This window comes from Megalopta genalis, chromosome 11 (genome assembly GCF_051020955.1).
Source record: "Megalopta genalis isolate 19385.01 chromosome 11, iyMegGena1_principal, whole genome shotgun sequence".
NCBI classification, from domain to species: Eukaryota; Metazoa; Arthropoda; class Insecta; order Hymenoptera; family Halictidae; genus Megalopta; species Megalopta genalis.
In genome coordinates, this window is record NC_135023.1 from 8,929,509 (window position 1) to 8,949,786 (window position 20,278).

At 45.3% G+C, this 20,278-nt stretch overlaps 1 protein-coding gene across 21 annotated transcripts in view; it reads left to right on the forward strand.

The window, feature by feature from the left end:
• Liprin-gamma (liprin protein kazrin) overlaps positions 1–20,278 on the forward strand; it is a 239,525-nt gene that overhangs the window by 139,211 nt on the left and 80,036 nt on the right. For all 21 annotated transcript variants that reach the window (XM_076525099.1, XM_033480137.2, XM_033480138.2 and 18 more), the window contains one exon: positions 9,057–9,169. In XM_076525099.1, coding sequence (XP_076381214.1) covers positions 9,057–9,169 — 113 coding nt within the window. The remainder of the gene's footprint in view (positions 1–9,056; positions 9,170–20,278) is intronic.

Consider the following 20,278-nt stretch of genomic DNA (forward strand, 5'->3'; position numbering starts at 1 on the left):
CGCGGGGCCACGGAGATATTGAACGGGCTTTCAGTTTCCGCGGACGCTCGTAAAGAATAGCTATTCCGCTGCGTACGCGCATAATACGGGGCCCATCCCATATATCAGGCTAACCCCTTCGCGGTTCCCTGCCGGTATCATAGCGACCTCGTGCTGGAAGCGCACTTAACGTGCTCGCGTGTTTGCACGTAGACCTATATACCACCTGGAAGGGTCGGCCCCGGCTACGACCAGGCCTCTGTGCGCTTTAATGCACATACCTGACCGTAACCCGATGCTTGGTGCCGCCTAGCGATGGGACTCCAAGACCCGCGATCCTCTTGCAAATCGTTCGCCGAGCTCTCGAGAACGCTTCGAGCTCCGGGATCGATACGGATTGAAAATCTCGAAAGCTATCGCAGCGCGGAAATCGGGCCAATCTGGAAAGTCTTCGGCAATTTGGAAGACTCCGGGGCTGGGTAGTTTCGAGACACTTAGGCTCGAAGGTGTCGAAATTGTTTAGGAGCTCTGGAAGTTCGTATTGGAAGGCTTGAGATTCCTCGAGATATCGGGAGATTTATAAATCTTGGAAGTATTGGAGTCTTGAGAGTGTTTGAAAATCTTGAGGATGGGATAATGTTGGAATTTTGGAAAATTTTTGAGTCTGCGAATATCTTAGAGTCTTGGAAAATCTTGAGTCTGGGAAAATGTCGAGTCTTGGAAAATCTCGAGTCTTGGAAAATCTCGAGTCTTGGAAAATCTCGAGTCTTGGAAAATCTCGAGTCTTGGAAAATCTCGAGTCTTGGAAAATCTCGAGTCTTGGAAAATCTCGAGTCTTGGAAAATCTCGAGTCTTGGAAAATCTCGAGTCTTGGAAAATCTCGAGTCTTGGAAAATCTTAAGCCTTCTAAAATCTCGAATGCTTCGAAAGCACCGAAAGCCTAGAATCTTCTAAACACCCTGAAACTCTCAAAAGCCAGAAAAATAAAAAAAAATCTCGAATATCCTGAAAATATTCGAACGATTGTCTCAGATTTCCTGAATATCCTAAAACCCGTAGACGCCAGGAAAATCTATAACATACCCTTAATATCTCGAGTGCCACGAGAGCCCCGAATTTCCCAAATACTCGAGAAATGCTCGAACTTCCGAAAATCTTCCGTAAACGTCTTTTATCAAGAGAAACAGATCGATCGACACAATCAAATAATACCTCTCGAACATCGCCAAGGCTGCTGGATTTCAATAGGAGATAATTTCGGATCACCCCAAGATCCCCAATTTAACTCGGAATATCCTCGACGGCCACCGAATCTCCAAGTTATTGATTCAATTCCGGCGAACGTTCGATGCACACACGTGTAACTTGCCGATTCCTATACAAATGCTCTAAACGGGCCCCAAACACGCCCGTTGCACCGGTCTGGGCTGCGCATTAATTCCACTATTAGGTCCGATCGCCGATAGCGATACGCCTATCGGATAATATCGCGGAACTTCTAACATCGTCATCTATTCCCAGGCGAACTTTCCATAATTCTGTTACCGTTCCGCCGGAATACACGCCGCCGTTGCATCGCGTGGGAATCGTTAATAACAAAGAAAAGTGTATTCTAATTAAGAACGATGCGAACGAGCCGGGCCCGCGGAGTGCTGTTCCAGTCGATTCTCTAAACAGCAGACCCTATAAATCGCACAAAAAGCAAACATCGTTGCACTCAAACACGTTTTCCCACTTTCCGAATCGTTGAAGCACGCACCACCGAAGTGCATAAAACAATGCCTCGCAACGAAGCGGGCCCTTACAGTAGAAACGAAAATGTTTCAAACGAAACAAAATATAAATTCTTCGGGATTCCAACGAAATTCCTCGCGTTCGCATTTTTTCCCGCGAGCAACGAGCTGTTACTTCGCTGCACCGTTCTGCAACATTTGAAACGGGATGCAAAAATTTCAGGTTGCAATGAAACTAATGCATTTTTTCTAGGACAAAACAGACTAGTCGGTCCTTTGGATTAACCTTTTGCACTCGAACGGCGACACTGAGTCGACGACAAAATTTACCGTATTGTAATTTCAAACGATTTTTACGTTACCAAATCTTATTTTATTAAATATTTATATAATTTTATTTTATTTAATAAACTGCTAAAATAAAATTCTAGTGCGGGATGAGCAAGTGTTAAAGTCTGTACATAAAAGCGAATAAAAATCGAGAAAGAAAAGAAATCTTTTTAGGTTGGAAGAAATATCTAGAGCTTCAATGATAAAATGTCTTCGAGTGCAAAGGGTTAAAGTAGAATTTCTTTCGTCTAAAATTTATGCATTGGCCCATTGCTTCGCTGGGTCATTGTTTAAAATTTAAAACGAGCGCCTGAAATATTGATACATAATTTTTTGGAGATTTTTTTGAAAATCTTGGTTCCTACGGTCTCGAATGAAATTCCTTTCGTCGGTAAACTCATGAACTTAAGCTCCGGTACGAGCAACAATCGCGTCATCGCGCGATTACGAGGAACGCGAGATCGCGGACGAAACGCGTCGATTCTCTGCAGCAAAATGTTGCTCGCTGGGAGCGTGTCTTCGAGAAGATTTCCCGAGATTTTCTCTAGCCGAGGCGCAGCTAATTTGTTCATAAACTCCGGAGAGCAAAACAAGCCGCGCTGTTCCGCGGAGCGGTATCGCTTCGGGCCGGTGTCACGTTTGATAAGTGTTTTAATACTTAAGCACGCGCGTCCCGGCGATGCCGGTAAATTTTTCAGCGACAATTTTACCTCGCCGCGGAGTTGCTCGCCCCGGCCCGCGTTTTCCCGGTTGAATTCATTTCGTTTCGCCCGGCCGAGGAACAAATAATTCACAGCGTAATTGCGTTAAGCTTATCCGAGTTCGCACTCGAAGCGAAGGCGGCCTGGCGTCCTTTCGACGGGAACCGCCTCGCCGCGCCGCGGTAATGAAGCAGCGAGATAAGAAATTCGTCGCCGAACGGGCTTTTAACATTCCCGGGTAATTGATTATCCTATCGGCGGCTATTATGGCTACCGGTTGTGTGTCCCCGCCGAGTCGCGAACGGTCGCGCAAATAAACCGCGATTGCGCGCGCGCGCGGCGCCGAATTATTTATTCGTAACTCGCTTCGGCAACGTCATCCTCGTTTTCGACCGTTCGCGACTGCATCCGCGAACAAATTACGCGAAAATTACGAAGCTTCGTTCAGCATGATTAGCTCGCGCGGCATGATCTTTTAAACCGGGTCACCGCGAACGTTTCATCCGTCACGGCGCAGTCCTTCCGAGTGTTTCACGCTTTGCCGCACGCTCGTCTCGAAATATCCTAGAAAGTCCGACGGCTTTTCATTTTCACGATCGTTTACGCTCGCGTGGGAAAGTGTGTTAACACCTTTAACACACTTCCCGACGTTTTAATTGCACGCGGCGATTACCGGACTGCGGATTCTACGCGATTATGGCGAAGACTAGGCGAAAAGATCGATTTAACGTTGCAGAGATATCGAACGAATTTCACCCTTTGCACTAGAGGCAACGACTGAAATTGTTATATCACGTTCCAGGATTGTTTTTACATTGTCAAAGTACAGATTTAAGAGATTGTTCAATTGTCTAACTGTTGCATGAGTCGCGAGACTCAATTTCATGCGCGTGAAATGCGCTTTGTCGCATAAAATGGAAATACTGGAAGTCAGAGAAATTATTTTAGATTTTCGGTTTAAGTGGCTTCGAGTGCAAAGGGTTAGAGATGTCATTGTATTATTTTCGGTCCAACAAAATTATGAAAAAAGGAATGAACATTTTATCTAGTTAGTCAGCAAAATTATTTTAGATTCACAGTTCAAATAGCTTCGACTACAAAGAATTAAAAATATCATCGTATTATTTTCGATCCAACAAAAATTATGAAAAAAAGAACGAACATTTTATTCAGTTAGTTAGCAAAATTATTTTAGATTACAGTTCAAATAGCTTCGACTACAAAGAATTAAAAATATCATCGTACTATTTTCGATGCAATAAAAATTATGAAAAAAAGAACGAACATTTTATCTAGTTAGACAGCAAAATTATTTTAGATTTACAGTTCAAATAGCTTCGACTACAAAGAGTTAAAAATATCATCGTATCATTTCCGCTCCAACAAAAATTATGAAAAAAGGAATTAACCATTTGATTCAGTTCCTATTCCTTGCGATCGACGTCGACAATTTTTATTTTACAAAAATATCCACAGTCTGCCGATTATCGTTCGCTGCTCTGTCGATCGAAAGTCAATCGAACGCGACACAAATAGCCTGGACTTCACGGTGTCGTCGAGCTCGCGGAAACGACGGAAAGTTTCCCCGGAGGGGGCGGGAGGGTCGAAGGGGCGGAGTTGAATAAATTCGGTGAAAGACGATTGGAAAATTGCAAGATGTTTAAACAGCCGGATGACGGCCGAGATTCGATACCGTCGTAACTTCAGTTCCGCGGACCGATATGCGGGACCATAAATTTTAAATGGCGCTCCTAGGAGCCGGAGTTTCTATTGTCCTCGTCGTCGTAGACGTATTGTGCTCACCGTCACTCGAGCTTTCATAAATGTCGGTTCGAAGCACACTCGAAACTTCTATCGAGCGTGCCGCGCTCGTAGTTCAATACTTGTTTCATCGTACTTTCATTTATTACCGTAATATTAGCCGGACCGTGTTTACAGCCGATGTATCTGGCCCGCCGAACGAGATTCGTGCTTAGAAATTCAATTTATAACATCAATTCCGGCTAAATCAAACAATGCACGCGCAACGGAACAGTTTTCTTAGATATTCGATGCACCGCGATCTTTTTACCGCGAGAATACTTTCTCGTGACTTTTATTCGTAGCTCGAGAGATCCGATATTATTTGTTACTGAACTATTGATAATTTAAACAATATTTTGAATTTTCGTGCAGCGTCGGTTATTCGAATTTTAATGTTAAACGATTGTACGCTTAGAGTGGTTTCTTGTTCGCGCGATTCTTCAGTTTGGAACACAATAAAAATGTAATTATTTCATGCAAACATTGCGGTCCAAGATCAAGACAATAATCAAATCATGGTTCCAAAATAATTTGTCAGCAAAGAAAGTACGATTTCGAACATTGTTTATTACGATGAAAAAAGAAGATTCCACAATTTCTACACGATAATATTGAAACACCGTGAAAACACCGAAATCGAAGCTGCATAAAAATCGTAAAAAACGATACCGCAGAGCCTGAACGTTTCAAAATACTTTCAACATCGTCTCCGTTTCTGTTTTGAAAAACTGTTGCAACTGTAATCGTCGCACGAGCCCCACAATATTCGATATCCTAAACACAAAATGCTCTGTCGAGTGCGAACGGTTGATAAACGCGGAACAGTCGCGGGGAATCGATTAAAAAGCAAAACCGTTGGCAAACCGGTGAAATAGAGTGAACCTCGGATAAAGCGAAGACGGTCCCGGCAGTCCAGCAATCATCGAAATCAAAGCTCCTGCGACCCGATCGCGCCAAGAACAACGCGAAGCGATGCACGGCAACCGTAAAACTCGAGCGCCGATAAAGTAGCGCAGAACCGATCGCCGGGAGCCGTAAAAGCGGAATAAAAATCGCAGGGAAGGCCGATATAAGAATCGGCAGCAGAGGAGAGCCGTAAAGAAATCGGTCGATGCCGAAATCACGGGACGCTAAAGGGTGCGATCGTCGCGGCGCGGGGTGCGGCACCGATTTCGCCGGCGTTGCATAAAGATCCGCGTCGGTGGCCGGCTCGATGCCGGGATCGAGACAGGTGGAGGAGTTCGATTGTCGGAAGTTTCCCGGCCGATCTACATCAAAGAGCACTTGGAAGTGCGACGCGATGTATCGCGACGCGGCCAGGAAGGACCGGCTGAGGGATACGGCGTCCCTGGGCTGCGCCCGAAACGAGCTTCTCCGACGAACTTGTCGATAACAGTTTGGCACCCCTCGGGCCTTTCTGCGTTCGCGCCACGAGCACGGTGCTGCGAGAATTCAATTATCCCCATCGCCGGAACGACTCGGCGAAGGTAACGCGAGACGAACGAGTCGAGACCGGCGGCGGCTGCGGCGGCCATCTTGTCGGCTGAAAGCGAGCGCGGAGGTCCCACGGATCCGCCGGGTCTCTTTGCGCGATTAAATTGTTTCATGCTTGAAGAATTGGTAAACGTTAAATTGCTACGTTCATTGCGTTAATTACGTTATGGCAAGGTTAAATTGCATACGGACGCGATAAAAAAAAAGGAACGCAAGATTCGAATTGCATGCGTTGCAAAAGATGCCTTGATTTCGAAGCTGAAACAGCTCGCGTTTTTTGTTGCGAATGATGACAGTTGTTTAACCCTTTGCCCTACGATTTAGGTTTCACGAACGTGTATCACAAATAGAGTGACTCCCTTTTCGAAACGCAATAACTTTTTTAGAATTGGACTAAATAACTTGAATTTTTGTTTAGATGACAGAGCGATCAGTCTACTTAGACCATAACTAGGATGCTTTTTTTAAAGGTCGCTGTTGCTTAGAATGACAAAAGAAAATAAAACGCTCTTATTTTTTAACTTTCTTATCCGAGCCTACAACGAAAATTTAAAAAATCTGTTCCGTATAGATCTCGGTAAGTTGTACGGATGCTAAAAATTTCACCGAAATCGGTCGACTTTCGTGCGAGCTGTGAACGATTAAAGATCGCGAAAATCGCAGCTGGCTGGTTGCTGCGCCGCCTCCTTTAGCTCCTGATAAAACAATTAAATGACAAAAATTAAAAAAACAGAGAACACGTATCCCCTAGTCCAACACGAGTCAACCTAATTTATCGTAACTAGTTGCGTTTACATTTGGCTCGATCGACGCGCCACGGCTCCCATTTCTGGCCCGATTTCCTGACCACGTCTCTCACACGCGGTAATCGTTCCTGGCCCCGTCTCTCAGGCGTGGTTGTAGGGCAAAGGGTTGAATCGAAGTTTTAACACGCGGCGAACCGGCCTGTCTATCAAGGCAGTCCATGTTCGACGAGCTTAGCGGCACGCATCCCCCGACGCATCCCGAATCCCGCGATCCCGGCCAGGTGTAGCCGGTTAACGAGAGAATATGCGGGTCTCCGGCAAATTATGTATTAGCCTCGCGCGGCGCCGAGGCCAAGATTAGTGTAATTAATAGGTCGCCGCGTATCGAAATGCTCCGTACGTATTGTGCCGCGGAAATTGCCGCGCCGGTAATTTCGGTGTAACTGGGCCCGGTGTCTCCTGACGGCGAGTTTCCGGGGGTGTCGCCGTGATTCGTCGCGGATAAATCTGGATTTATCTGGTTCCCGCGGATGCATACTTTATTTCGAGGGTGTCACCCGGCCCGTAGATCGACGAGGAACTCGGTTTTTGCTGTTGCAACGGCGTTCCGAAATCTCGTCGTCTTCCGAGCTCTTTCGTCCGCGCCTGCCTTATCCGCGAATACGAGGGTGCTAATTATTTTCTACCCCCCCTCCCCCCTCCGAGCTCGACTTCGAAGAGCTTCGGCAGCTTCGAAGCTGCCGCGAAAGTTCTTCCTTGGATTTCGTGCTTCCTTTATCGGGCCGCTGCGTTGTTGCGCTCGTAGCCAAAGGGCCGACGTTCGCGAGAGACGCTGCGAACTGCAATTATGCAAATTCGATGCGTGCGACGTGTCGCAGTAAGGACTGACTTGATAGGTTCGTTGTTTGCATCTGTAAATACGCGTGAATCGTGTTGCCGGTGGCTGTAGAATTAACAAACAATGCAATCTATCCGATAATTATCAAAGAGAGGAGAGAGCTTGCGTCGCGAGGGGGATCTTGGCGTTGTTATCATGGGCAAGACTTCAGGCTCTTTGTTACATCGGATGACAGTCGTACCTAAGAAATTACTCCGTCGTTCTCCCTTATTGTACGAAATATGCTTTACCGTGCTAATAATGGTGGGAGGTTTATTTTCTGATTGATAACTCTGTGTGCGAAATTAACACTGATTGGACGTACCATTTTGTATTTGACAGGGATGATTCTTGTTAATTGAAGCATCGTTCTGTGATAGAAGCGTTCTACTAACATTGATCTACATTGGAGTTTGGCAAAAAGTAATCTGATTAATGATTAACAATTATAAGTTGTTAGTTGTTATATATTATTATAGATTAGAGTTATAACTCGTTGCTTATTGTAAGTAATTATAGATTAGAGCTATAACTCGTTGCTTATTGTAAGTAATTATAGATTAGAGTTATAACTCGTTGCTTATTATAGATTAGAGTTATAACTCGTTGCTTATTATAGATTAGAGTTATAACTCGTTGCTTATTATAGATTAGAGTCATAACTCGTTGCTTACTATAGATTAGAGTTACAACTCGTTGCTTATTATAAGTAATTATAGATTAGAGTTATAACTCGTTGCTTATTATAGATTAGAGTTACAACTCGTTGCTTATTATAGATTAGAGTTATAACTCGTTGCTTATTATAGATTAGAGTTATAACTCGTTGCTTATTATAGATTAGAGTTACAACTCGTTGCTTATTATAAGTAATTATAGATTAGAGTTATAACTCGTTGCTTATTATAGATTAGAGTTACAACTCGTTGCTTATTATAGATTAGAGTTATAACTCGTTGCTTATTATAGAGTAGAGTTATAACTCGTTGCTTATTGTAAGTAATTATAGATTAGAGTTATTATAACCCGTTGCTTATTATAAGTAATTATACATACATTAGATTTATAACTCGTTGCTTATTATAAGTAATTATAGATTAGAGCTATAAATCGTTGCTTATTATAAGTAATTATACATTAGAGTTATAACTCGTTGCTTATTATAAATTATCATAGATTAGAATTGTAACTCGTTGGTTACTATAACTAATTTACAATAATTGGGCAAAAATTCGTCACTCATTAAACAAATTACTTTCTGCCGAACTCTGACCTACACCTTGCACTTAACCTGTACAAATATTAACTGATAATCGATACCACGCTTTCTCGTCAACTAATCGATGGAACAATTTGCCGAATCCTCTTCTGATAGTTCGATGATCTGTTTCAGCCCTCAACACACTAAACCGCTTGAACAAAGAAGGCGAGGCACTCGCCCTTCAGGATGATCTTACAACGCACCCCACCTTGGCCTTGATGCGACGCATCCTCGCAGATGCACAGGTGAGTCCGTCGAACATTTTTCATAACAAGCTGCTCCGTGCTTCATTCATGTTTTTTTTCACTGACTAACTATTTGATTTGACTAACTAAAATAAAATGAAATTAAAAAAAAACATTGTAAAGACATGCGAAGACGCTGGAAAAATTGAAGAATAGCCTTCTAATGTGTGCGGCTTGTTAAAATTATTAAAAGAGGAAGCATATTTTTTGATAATTTATATTTCGCGCTTGTAACACGAATGAGTGACGCACAAAACATTGGAAGAATCAAGGAACTTCAAGAATCGTGTTACACCGTCTTCACAATCTATTAGATTGCAAGTAAAATAAATAAATAATTAAAATACAGTTCGTCGCAGTTCGGGTAGAATGTGTTCAATTTGCAGAAAGATAGACCAGGGTCTAAAGGTATAAAAACCGGCAGAAAATCTCGAAGACCTAAAAGCGAACCACGAAGCCCTCGAAGCCCCCTCGAAGCATTGTCTTCTTTGAAGCGCAATTTCTATCGCGTTTGATCGCGGTGCCGCGATCGCGGCCGATGAATTAACGCGCCACCAGGTATATCGGACAATTTTCCACGGGAAATGAAATGAAGCGCCGTCTCGTTGACTCTTGCTGGTCCCTTTTTCCCACGGCGGCGGTCCCTTTCTCCGCGAGCCGGCTTTCCCGTGGCTCGTTGTTGCTCGCCGGCATTCAAACGGGATCCGCGTCCCCTATCCGCGGCAAAATGATAAAAATTGAAGGAAGACTGCGCGAGAGGAGCAGACGAGAGAATAGCGCGGTGAGAGAGGGAGGCGGCCGCGTAATTAACGAAACCCCGCCCCCGTATAAACACATTATCCGGTAAATCGAGTCCAGCCGCGGCCGCTGCGGTGATTCCGAAATTAACGCAATTAAATAGACGGCCGGCCAATTAGGGTGGGCCGGCGATGGCCGCGGATATCGCGGTCGCCCGGCAGAATTCGGCGCGAAGAAACGACGAAAATCGACGACGAAATGACGCGATTTCATCTCGTCTCATCGCGTTCGACAACGGCCCCGCGGATCCGCTCGAACATTCTCGAGGACCGGCGAAAGACATTTTCTCCGAATTCGCGGAATATTTTCACAGGATTCTATCGGCTTTCGAGACGCGCCCGGAACTTTTCCGAAATTCCTCTCCCCCCTTAACCCGACGGAATCCGCGCGTTTCGAAAGCACCTTTGCAACCGGAGACATTTTTAACTGAAAATCCAAGATGGTTTCTCCGAGCTGTAGTATTTCTATTTTAGACGACTCGGTGCGTTTTATACGTATGAAATCGAATTTTCTGACTGAATTTTGTGCGCAACAGTCGCGCTTTTCACAGTTTTGTTCCTGGCGGGTTCCTCAGATCATTTGAAGCAACTTCTTCCTTTACAAAAATGTTCTCCGAGGCACCGTTAACGAGTTATTAACGATAAAACAGTGACCAATAAGAATCGAGTACGGCTGACGCGTGGCGGCCCAGCCAACCAGCGCACGAAGCCCAGTTCCGCTCATTGGCTCGGTCGCCTCGCGCCAGCCGAGCTCGCCTCTCATTGGTCACTGTTTCTCGTTAATAACTCGTTAACGCTGCCTCGGAGAACATTTTTGTAAAGGAAAAAGTTGCTTCGAATGACCCGAGGAACCCGCCACTTTCGGATTGAGAGACATTTTTGGGAGACCCTGCATATATCTTGCGTTTGCAAGAAAAACGAGTGACACATCAAACATTGTGAAGATTAAGAAACTTCGAGAATCGTGTTACAAAAATCTTCAATTCCATTCAAATGAATTTGGCAACGTTGAAATTGTTCCGAAATGTTAGAAATTATCAGGCAATTTTCTAACGGCGCCTTCGCGTCGCTTATTCGACCGCGAAGAGTTATCGAACGCGGAATTTCGCCGGAATTCTTCGACGAAGCAATTAGAAGCGAGCGTTCCGGCGCGAGTGACGCGAGTCGGCCACTGATCGGGCGCTGGAGGCGCTCGCAGCGAGGCCCGATTTTCTCGGATCGTTTGCGACGGAACCCGGCTCGTTACAAAGACCGAGCGCCGGGCATTCCGGTCACGATTCCGGCAAAAATCGCGGCCGACTGTCGAAATTAAGAAGGAGATGTGCTCGGGAACGAGGACACGGCGGAAATTGGCCGGCTCGGCTCGGCTCGGCTCGGCGCGGCGCGAGCCGAGACACGTTTTCAATCTTACACCGTGTCGTCGGAATGATCAATAGCGCCGCTGAAAAATCTGCGACGGAAGACGGCGCGCCGTGTACGAACCGTGAATTCCATGTCCGACATTTCGACGTCGGGATCGGCCTTTTATGCGCGTCGCGTTCGATTTTCTGATCCTCCCCGTTTTTCTCGCCCCTCGAGAGAGCACCGGGAGAGAGAGCAGCCCGAAGCGAAAATAACAAAAAGCGAGGAGCCCGCCCGATGGAAATCGTCGGCCCGAATACATGATCGCGATGCCCGAACGATGGAAATCCGTTCCATGCCGCTGTAATTGGTTTTGTAATGAGGCGCCAAGATGGCGGCCGCCACTCGAACCTCGAGCCCGATTTTTCGACGCGCCACGGATTTATCTACGCCGCGCGAGAAATACGTTCCCGGCCGAGCGGATTCATCGAACGTATTCGGGATTCATTTTTTATCGAGATCTGTTTCGAGGAGCGTGCAACGGCGTTGCCGGACTCGATGGGCCGCTGATTTCACGGCGAGACGTATGGTTGGTTCCGCTTTGTTCGTGGATGTTGCAGTTGCAGTAATTTCTGTTCGGAAATGTTTGGAGGCTGGAATTGAATTCGGCAAATCCGAGAATACTAAGTCGCGATTCTTTGGGCATTGTGGATCGTTTTTTTTTTTATAGAAACTCGGGGCAGTCGGCGAGAAAAGGCTGCGAATAAAAAATATGACTTAACTTTTTTATTTCTAATTTTTTTTGGCCACGATTCGAGGGCAATTCGGAGGCCATGTGACTCGATTCGAGGGCAATTCGGAGGGTTCCACGATTCGAAGGCAATTCAGAGACCACCTTACACGATTCGGAGGCAATTCGAAAGCAATTCGGAGGCTTCCACGATTCGAAGGCAATTCAGAGGCCACCTTACACGATTCGAAGACAATTCCGAGGCCACATGACACGATTCGAAGACAATTCCGAGGCCACATGACACGATTCGAAGGCAATTCGAAAGCAATTCTGAGGCAATTCGGAGGCTTCCACGATTCGAAGGCAATTCAGAGGCCACCTTACACGATTCGAAGACAATTCCGGGGCCACATGACACGATTCGAAGGCAATTCGAAAGCAGTTCGGAGGCTTCAACGATTTGAAGGCAATTCGGAGGCTTCCTGTACTGTACCGTCGATGCCCCTACAGCTGCCATTTCTTTTCAACTTCGTTTTATATTTTAAATAATCTCTCCGTGAGATCCTAAAAATTCTCGTTGTATTCTTATTGCCAAAATCTTATCAGCAAATGTTAAATGAGCAGATTTTTCTCAAAGACGCCCGACAATGTCGATCGAATGCATAAGAACAATTCAATGTAAAAAGGGGTGTGTCAAGGGCGAAAGTAGATTCGTTTTGAGGTCGGATTTCTGAGCGGAACAAAATTTGCAGAGCAAGATGGAAGTTCCTGCCCGTCTTGAGCGGTCGTTCGGCCCTCGAGAAAGCAAAAATTCGTGGAGGGTGCCGCGGACAAAGAGCCGGTCTCGCGACACAGTGTTTGCATTGTTGTCACGAATTACCGGTTTCTATGCTAACCAGCGATCCGCGGCGAGTGCATCGTGAATCACGCGCACTTGCCAATGCGCTCGAGCGAAAGGGGGACAGGGACTAAATGAAAAATGCAAAATCAGGAGACGCGGCCGCCGCCCTTCCTCTCTGGCAGCCTCCCCGCCCCCGTTCCACCCTCTTTTCCAGCCTTTTTTCCGCGTACCGCGTGTTTGTCGAGCTGCTAAGTGGTACCCCGCTATGCCTCACTGTGAATCCTCTCCCCTCTCTCTCTCTTTCTTTCTCCCTATCTCTTCCTATCTCTTCCTATCTCTCTCTCTTTCTCTCTCTCTCTCTCTCTCTCTCTTTCTCTCGTATCTGCTCTTCTCCCGTTCATCTTCTTCGAGCTCCCTTTCACGTCCGCCGCAACCCCCGACGCAACGCGGAGTCTTCTTCAACCGCGGCCTCCAATGGAACGCTGCCTTTCCGCCCCAGAATGCCTCGAGAACCGGAAGACTTTGGTCGACCGAACGCAGAAATACTCGCGATGAAACGCTCATTGTGCCGGAGCTCTTCCGCTCGGAATTTTTTCGGCTCGATTTCCTTCCGGCTGATCTGCTTCTTCGTGTCTTCTTCGATCTGCTGTTTCAATCGTTGATTAATTTGCACAGATATCTGCGATTTAGTGTTCGAATCTTCAGGGTTCAGATTGATTGGACACGAGATTTCCCTTCCAGTCGGAGTCGGGCGAAAATTAGTCTGATTGATTATTAACGATCGGAGCGCATCGGTTATTATTAGACTGCGGATTTTTAGGGAAATTAAAAATCGTTCGCATTCGTTGCAAGATGCAGTTAATACGTGGACATTTCTTTGTCCCTTCTCCCCCCCTCTCTCTAATTATTTTATCGAGTTAGAAATAATGCAATATATAGTATTTTTAAATTCTTCAAATGTTTCTTGTTGCTTTGTATTTGATCTGCTCATTTTTATTACAAATTCATGAAGTCTGCAGTCTAGTTATGATAAATTGTTATAAATTCATTACAATATCTGTCGAATTACAATCGTTAATCGACTCGAATAATATGTAAATAATATAATAATATTATAATATAATAATACATTAATATAGTAATATAATAATATAAAAATATAATAGTATAATAGTATAATAATGTAATAATATAATAATATAATAATGTAATAATCTAATAATATAATAATGTAATAATATAATAATATAATAATATAATAATAGAGTAATATAGTTATATAATAATATAATATATAAATATCTCCGCTTCCAAATTGTCCGTTTTCGTGCAGAATCTGAGCAATTAGGGACGATCTACCATACTTCGACCAGAGCTCGCCCAAAGATGGGACTAAAATTCCAAGCAAATTGACACTGCGCTTTCGTCCGAATCATGCGAATCCTCGATCGTCGCTCGGCAAACTTCCTAGTCCCCGCGGCAATAATCAATAACTCCGAAAGTTTTATCAATTCCGATCGGAGATTCCACGGAGCCCTTCCCGGAGAATTCATAGCACAAGACCCAGCGCGAAAAGAAAAAGTCGCGAAGGTGAAATTCCTGCTTAAAGAGCCCGGGCAAGGGAAGAAGAGCCGGATGTGAACATCTTTTTTCGCGTTCTCCCCCTATCAAATCGGCTTACGGCTGACAGACGCGCGTCTGTTCGACTGTCAGGCCGTTCTTTTTTCTTTTTCTCTTTCTTTTTTCTTTTTTTCACGGAACGGATGGTTCCGGCGTGCGGTAATGGTGATGGATGACGTTTTCTTGCCGGGCGACAGAGCAGCAGACGAGAGTCCTGTGGGTAATACGGGCATCGTGCGCGCGCGGGGAGGCCTCGAAAGAGGGTTAATCCGTCACCGATGGTGTTAAGGCACGTATAATGCCGGCGCGACGCGTGAATCCACGCGCGCGAACAAGCGGCGCGAATTTTACGAGCGACGGTTTGTTAGTTCCGTTTCAGCTACGCTCCCACGGCGATTGAATTAACCGTTGTGTAATGTTACGGCGCCGCATCGCCGCGAACATCCGAGCGAACGTGACGTGCGCGCGCGCGCTCAGGCTACCCGACCGGAAAACCGGAACGAATCGGATCATGCCGTTTTTGGAATAATTGCCGGATGACATCGGCCTCGGTCAGGCTTCCAATCAATTTTAGGAAAAATAGGTATCACGAACGGCGAATCGTTCTCGCTAATTTGTGTTACCAGGCTTGTAACGCGAGTTACAGCTTCACCGAACTGTGATCTTTCCGTTTGTTCACGGCGTTTCGACTTCGTATTTATTTAGTTTGAAAGTTGCATCGAGGATCAGCTGACAACCATGTAATTACAGTTTCAATTCCAATTGTACAATTGTAATTTTAATTGCAATTCCAATTGTACAATTGTAATTTTAATTGCAATTCCAATTTCAATTGTAATTCTAATTCCAATTCCAATTGGTACAATTGTACAATTTTAATTCTAATTCCAATTGTATAATTGTAATTTTAATCCCAATTTCAATTGTATAACTGTAATTTTAATTCCAATTTCAATTAAGAATTAAAATTGCAGTTGTATAATTGAAACTAGAATTCTAATTGTACAATTTTAATTCTAATTCCAATTGTACAGTTGTAATTTTAATCCCAATTTCAATTGTATAACTGTAATTTTAATTCCAATTCCAATTAAGAATTAAAATTGCAATTGTACAATGGTAATTCTAATTCCAATTGTACAATTGTAATCCTAATTTCAATTATACCATTGCAATTTTAATTCTAGTCAATTCTAGTTCAATTTAGTTCTACCCTCTATTTCAATTCTATTTTAATTCTTCTTTATAATTTCCTCAAAGTTGTTCATTTCTCAAATACTTGAGAAACTTTGATCTACGATCAAATCCTCCGAAGAAGACAATCTCGATGCTTCAAAAAAATTGATATCCCGAAAATCTTGCAATTCTTTTGTTAATCCAAAGCGTTCCAATAACAAAGAATTCAGATCTTAAAGGAATCGCGACTTGGTATTCTGAGATCTGTCGCTTTCATTTCCAACCCCCGAACATTTCCGAGAGGAATTACCGCAATTCCCGGAAAGAAAAGCCGCGGGGCACTCGGAAAAATGAAAATTTGGTCAAAGATCGAGCGACCCGGGCGACTCGACGTCTATCATCCGTGACCTCCGCGCGTCGAGGGTTCAGTCCTCCCGCTTGCCCGTCCAAAGGGGGTGAAAAAACTTCCGGAAGACGAAAGTGTCGTGCCGCGAACCGGTGGCGCATTAAGCCGACAGTCGATTCGGTTCCATTAAAAAGCGGAGAAAGCTGCTCGCTGCCGCGGTTCGGGTGTCTGCGGGGAGATGAAAGTGGGGGTGGAGCAGCGAGCACATTGTTCGGCCGCGCACAAAGCGGCGCGCGGCCGGTAAACATATCGGCGGGCGAGAGAGTAGTGGGTCACGATGTCTGGTGTTTTTTAATCAGGCTACCGGTGTATCCGCGCCGTAATTCCGGACGTGACGTTAATACGTTCACGTGCATTAGCGGGAACGACTTTGCTCGGGGCGGCGCGCGGCGCGCGGCCCGCCGCGGCGGCCGAGCCCGACGCTATCACGGAGAACCTCCGGGGAAATAGCGTGCTCGAACTTCGGCCCGGCCTCGGATATATGTCACGGGAAACTCGCGGGCGGCTCTCCGCCGCCGGTGTTTCGCCCCGACCACTTACGAATATTGGAGATTTCGCGACGACAACGACCGCGCGCGACTAACCCGGCGAATTCGCCGCACTCGAAAACGGCAGCGAAATCCGGCGGGGGCGAGCGTGTCTGCCGCGTCTTTTTTTCCGACTTTCGGCGCGGGGGTTGACGCGGTTATTGTACTGCGGATGGTATTGCAGATACGTCGGCGCGGCTCTTGGTTCGTTTTTCTTTTTTTCTTCTTCTTTTTTTGTTTCATGTTTGCGGGTTTTGGTAACGGCGACGACGCTGCATTTGTCGAGGGTGGAAGATTCTGTGCGAGTCCATGGAAGTTGGGTGATATTGCGGAATTTTTTAGCTGGGGGTTGTGCGAGCGATTCTTCTGATATTTTCAGGATATGTTGTTGCAACGTTGATACGACGGTGGGAATTTTTTTTTGATCGGATGTCGACGATATTCGCGTTTTTATTTATTTATTGTGCGAGGTGCTTTGATGCACCCTTGGAACGCGTTGAAATTCTGCTGGATTTTAGGGATTTTTTTCGAAGAAGTTGGGCGATCGAATCTTCTGATATTTTCAGAATATGTTGTTGGAACGTTGAAACAACAATACGAATTTTTCTGTTCCCATAATAATAATAATAACGTCTTTATTAATTTATAGTTCGAGGTACTTCAATGCACCCTTAAAATAAGGTACTGAAAATTTGCTGGCTTTCAGTGAATATTTTCCACGAAGTTAGGCGATCGAATGTTCAAAAATGTTTAAGAAGATACGACTGCGATATCGAAGCAACAATATGAATTTTTACGTTGCAGTACTAACGATAATGGCGTCTTTATTGCATTCGTTATGGAAGGAACTTCGTCTAAGTCGTTGAAAATTGGATGACCCGTCAGAATATTTTTCCTCGCAAATTACGCGGCTCGTTCTTGCGTTCAAGTAATTTACCACACTATTAAAGCACATAAAAGAATTTTTCCATTGTAATATTAATGGTAACGATCCCTTTGTTACACTCGCCACGAAAGTAGCCCAGCGTGGTAAAGTGAAAATTGGATGATCTTCAAGACCACCCTTTTTTCCAGGCGACTGCAACACTAATTCCTTTGAAATTCCCAGAGAACTTTGTGACGTTTCTACGTTAAAAAATGCAATTTTCTCAAAAAAAGCGGAGAGAATATACATATAAAACATACGAGAACAATATATAAATTAAATAAATAACTCGTAAATGTATCTTTTACGATACGAATGATCGTAAATTAAGAAATTAGTGACCCGCCATTTTAACGGGTTCCGCATTAAAAAAGCAAAAAATTCCTATCAAGTCGCACCGCAGAAAATCCGGAGGACTACACTGATTTCCGCGTTTCCCACACTCTCTCTCCAAGAATCATAAAAACCGTCGTTCCTAAAAATTCTACAAACCTCTGCACAGCCTGCGACATCGATCGACTGCGTTCGATCGCGGCGTCGCGCGTCTTATCGATCGCGTCAACAAGCGTACACGTCGTCGAACGGGGAACGCTCGTGGAACAGCTCGAAGAATTCCGTGCGCACCTTTCAACCGTGGGACACTGAAACTGTCCCGGAATCAACGGGAACTCGGCGTCGGACCGTGAGATCCGGGTCTCGCGCGTAATTTCTCGCCGGCTGGGTTTCCTCGTTCGCCGGCGTTCCCGCTCGTTTCCGCGCCGTTCCGCGAAACACCGTTGTAAGCCCCGGCCGCGCCACCGCCGAATTGCTTTTCTACTCTTTATCGAACCCGAAAGTTCGCGCGGCCACCCCTGAAAACTGCTAAGCTCGGTCTCTTATGCGGCTGGCGTGCTCCTATTTGCATTTGAAACGCGGGGTCCCTCCTCTCTCGCGTTCCTTCGGCCGCCCCCTTTCCCCGCGCGGCCGTCGTCCCGCCGCCGCGAAACAGCCCTTCAGCTCGACAACGAAAACGGGGGAATTGCAGCCGTTCAACGGTGTGCATGATCCGCGAAACACCGCCGGCTTCCGGTTTCACAGGGGATCTTTCCCGCGAAACGTTTACCGTAACGTTCCCGGGAAAACGTCCCTTTGCCCGCGTTCGTTCCGTTACATATGCACGCCGGCCCGGCCGGAACGCTGTCTCGAATGGTGAATTGTTAACAGGCTTGGACGCATCGCGGCCGGCGGACAATGGGAAGCGCTCGTTTGAGGCCGCGCATCGTTTCGACTAATTTAGGCGGCGACAAAACCGGGCAACGGAGTGATTCTTTCTCATATATTTCCCGGAATCCTGTGCATCGTACTCGTCGTTCGTGACTGGATTCTTTTACAGGCCTTTCTACAAGCAAGAGTGACTGGTTTTTTATTTTTTCATCGACAGTTTCTCCGGTGTTATACAAATTTTTCTGCGAGAAATTTTTGGATGAACTTCTTCATTGTCATAGTTATGTTAACACAAGGTAGGGTGAGTTTCCTGAGACGATTTAAAGCAACTTTTTCCTTTGCGAAATCGCGATCCGCGGCTTCGTTTGCGAGTTATCAACGAAAAACAGTGACCAATGAGAGGCGAGCCTCGGCTGGCGCGAGGCGGCCGAGCAAATGGCGGAACGGGGCTGCGTGAGCTCGTTGACTGGCCCGCCTCGCATCAGCTGATTCGCGTCGCCTCTCATTGGTCAGTGTTTTTCGTTGATAACTCGTAAACGGAGCCGTGGATTGCATTTTCGCTGAGGAAAAAGTTGCTCCAAATGAGCTCAGGAATTACATGCGTATAATGATTCTCGAAAAGAAAATTTACAAGCTCTGGAGGCTTGTATAAAATGTTCATTTATGTGCTACTTTCTGATTCGTAAATGTTTATATACGAATAGCGTATAAATGAACATCTTTTAACAACAAAAATTGTAATCGAAAGATCGAAGTCTCTCGTTTCCATTAAGACACCCTATAATATTACTAATATTAATTAATTACTAATATTAATATTATTAATATTAATCATCTCGTCGTCATCATAAAATAGAGTATACATTGATCGCGTTTAGAATTCGGAAGTTCCAACATTGATCGAGTCGCTATAAATGGATTTGCAATAAATTTGATGCGTTTATGGCCGAAGTGGTCAGCCGAAACGCAGAACCGTTAACAAATTAGAATAACGTAAAACACATTGTCACACGCACACGTATCGAAACCGTCGAACGGAGGAACCGCAGTTTCTTACAGTCAACGCAGAAAGCTTTTATTTCGCGTAAAGATTCGCGATTTAACAATTTATTTAAACAATTCGCGCGTCGCGTCGAAAAAACGAGGGCAGCACTTTTGCTCGCGCAATTTATGGGAACGCGACGGAACGGGCCGAAGAAACGAAAACACGATTGTTTCTCCTGTAGCAATTTTGCGCGTCGCTCGAGTTTTTCTAATGAGCGTAATTGGTTAGTAGAGCGTGGTTAACTAGTTAACGAAATGCGCGCGGCGTATCGGTTCGGGTCTCCAGGTAGCAGATTCGCGGAGAAACTGCGAAAAAGTGAGGAAAACTCGCAGAAAGCGAGAGAGAGAGAGAGAGAGAGAGAGAGAGAGAGAGAGAGGGAGGGAGAGGGAGGGGGAGAGAGAGAGAGAGAGAGAGAGAGAGAGAGAGAGAGAGAGAAATGATAGGAAAAGGGGATCGGAGTTTCGAGTGGCGATTTTTTTATTGCACCTTCGTGGC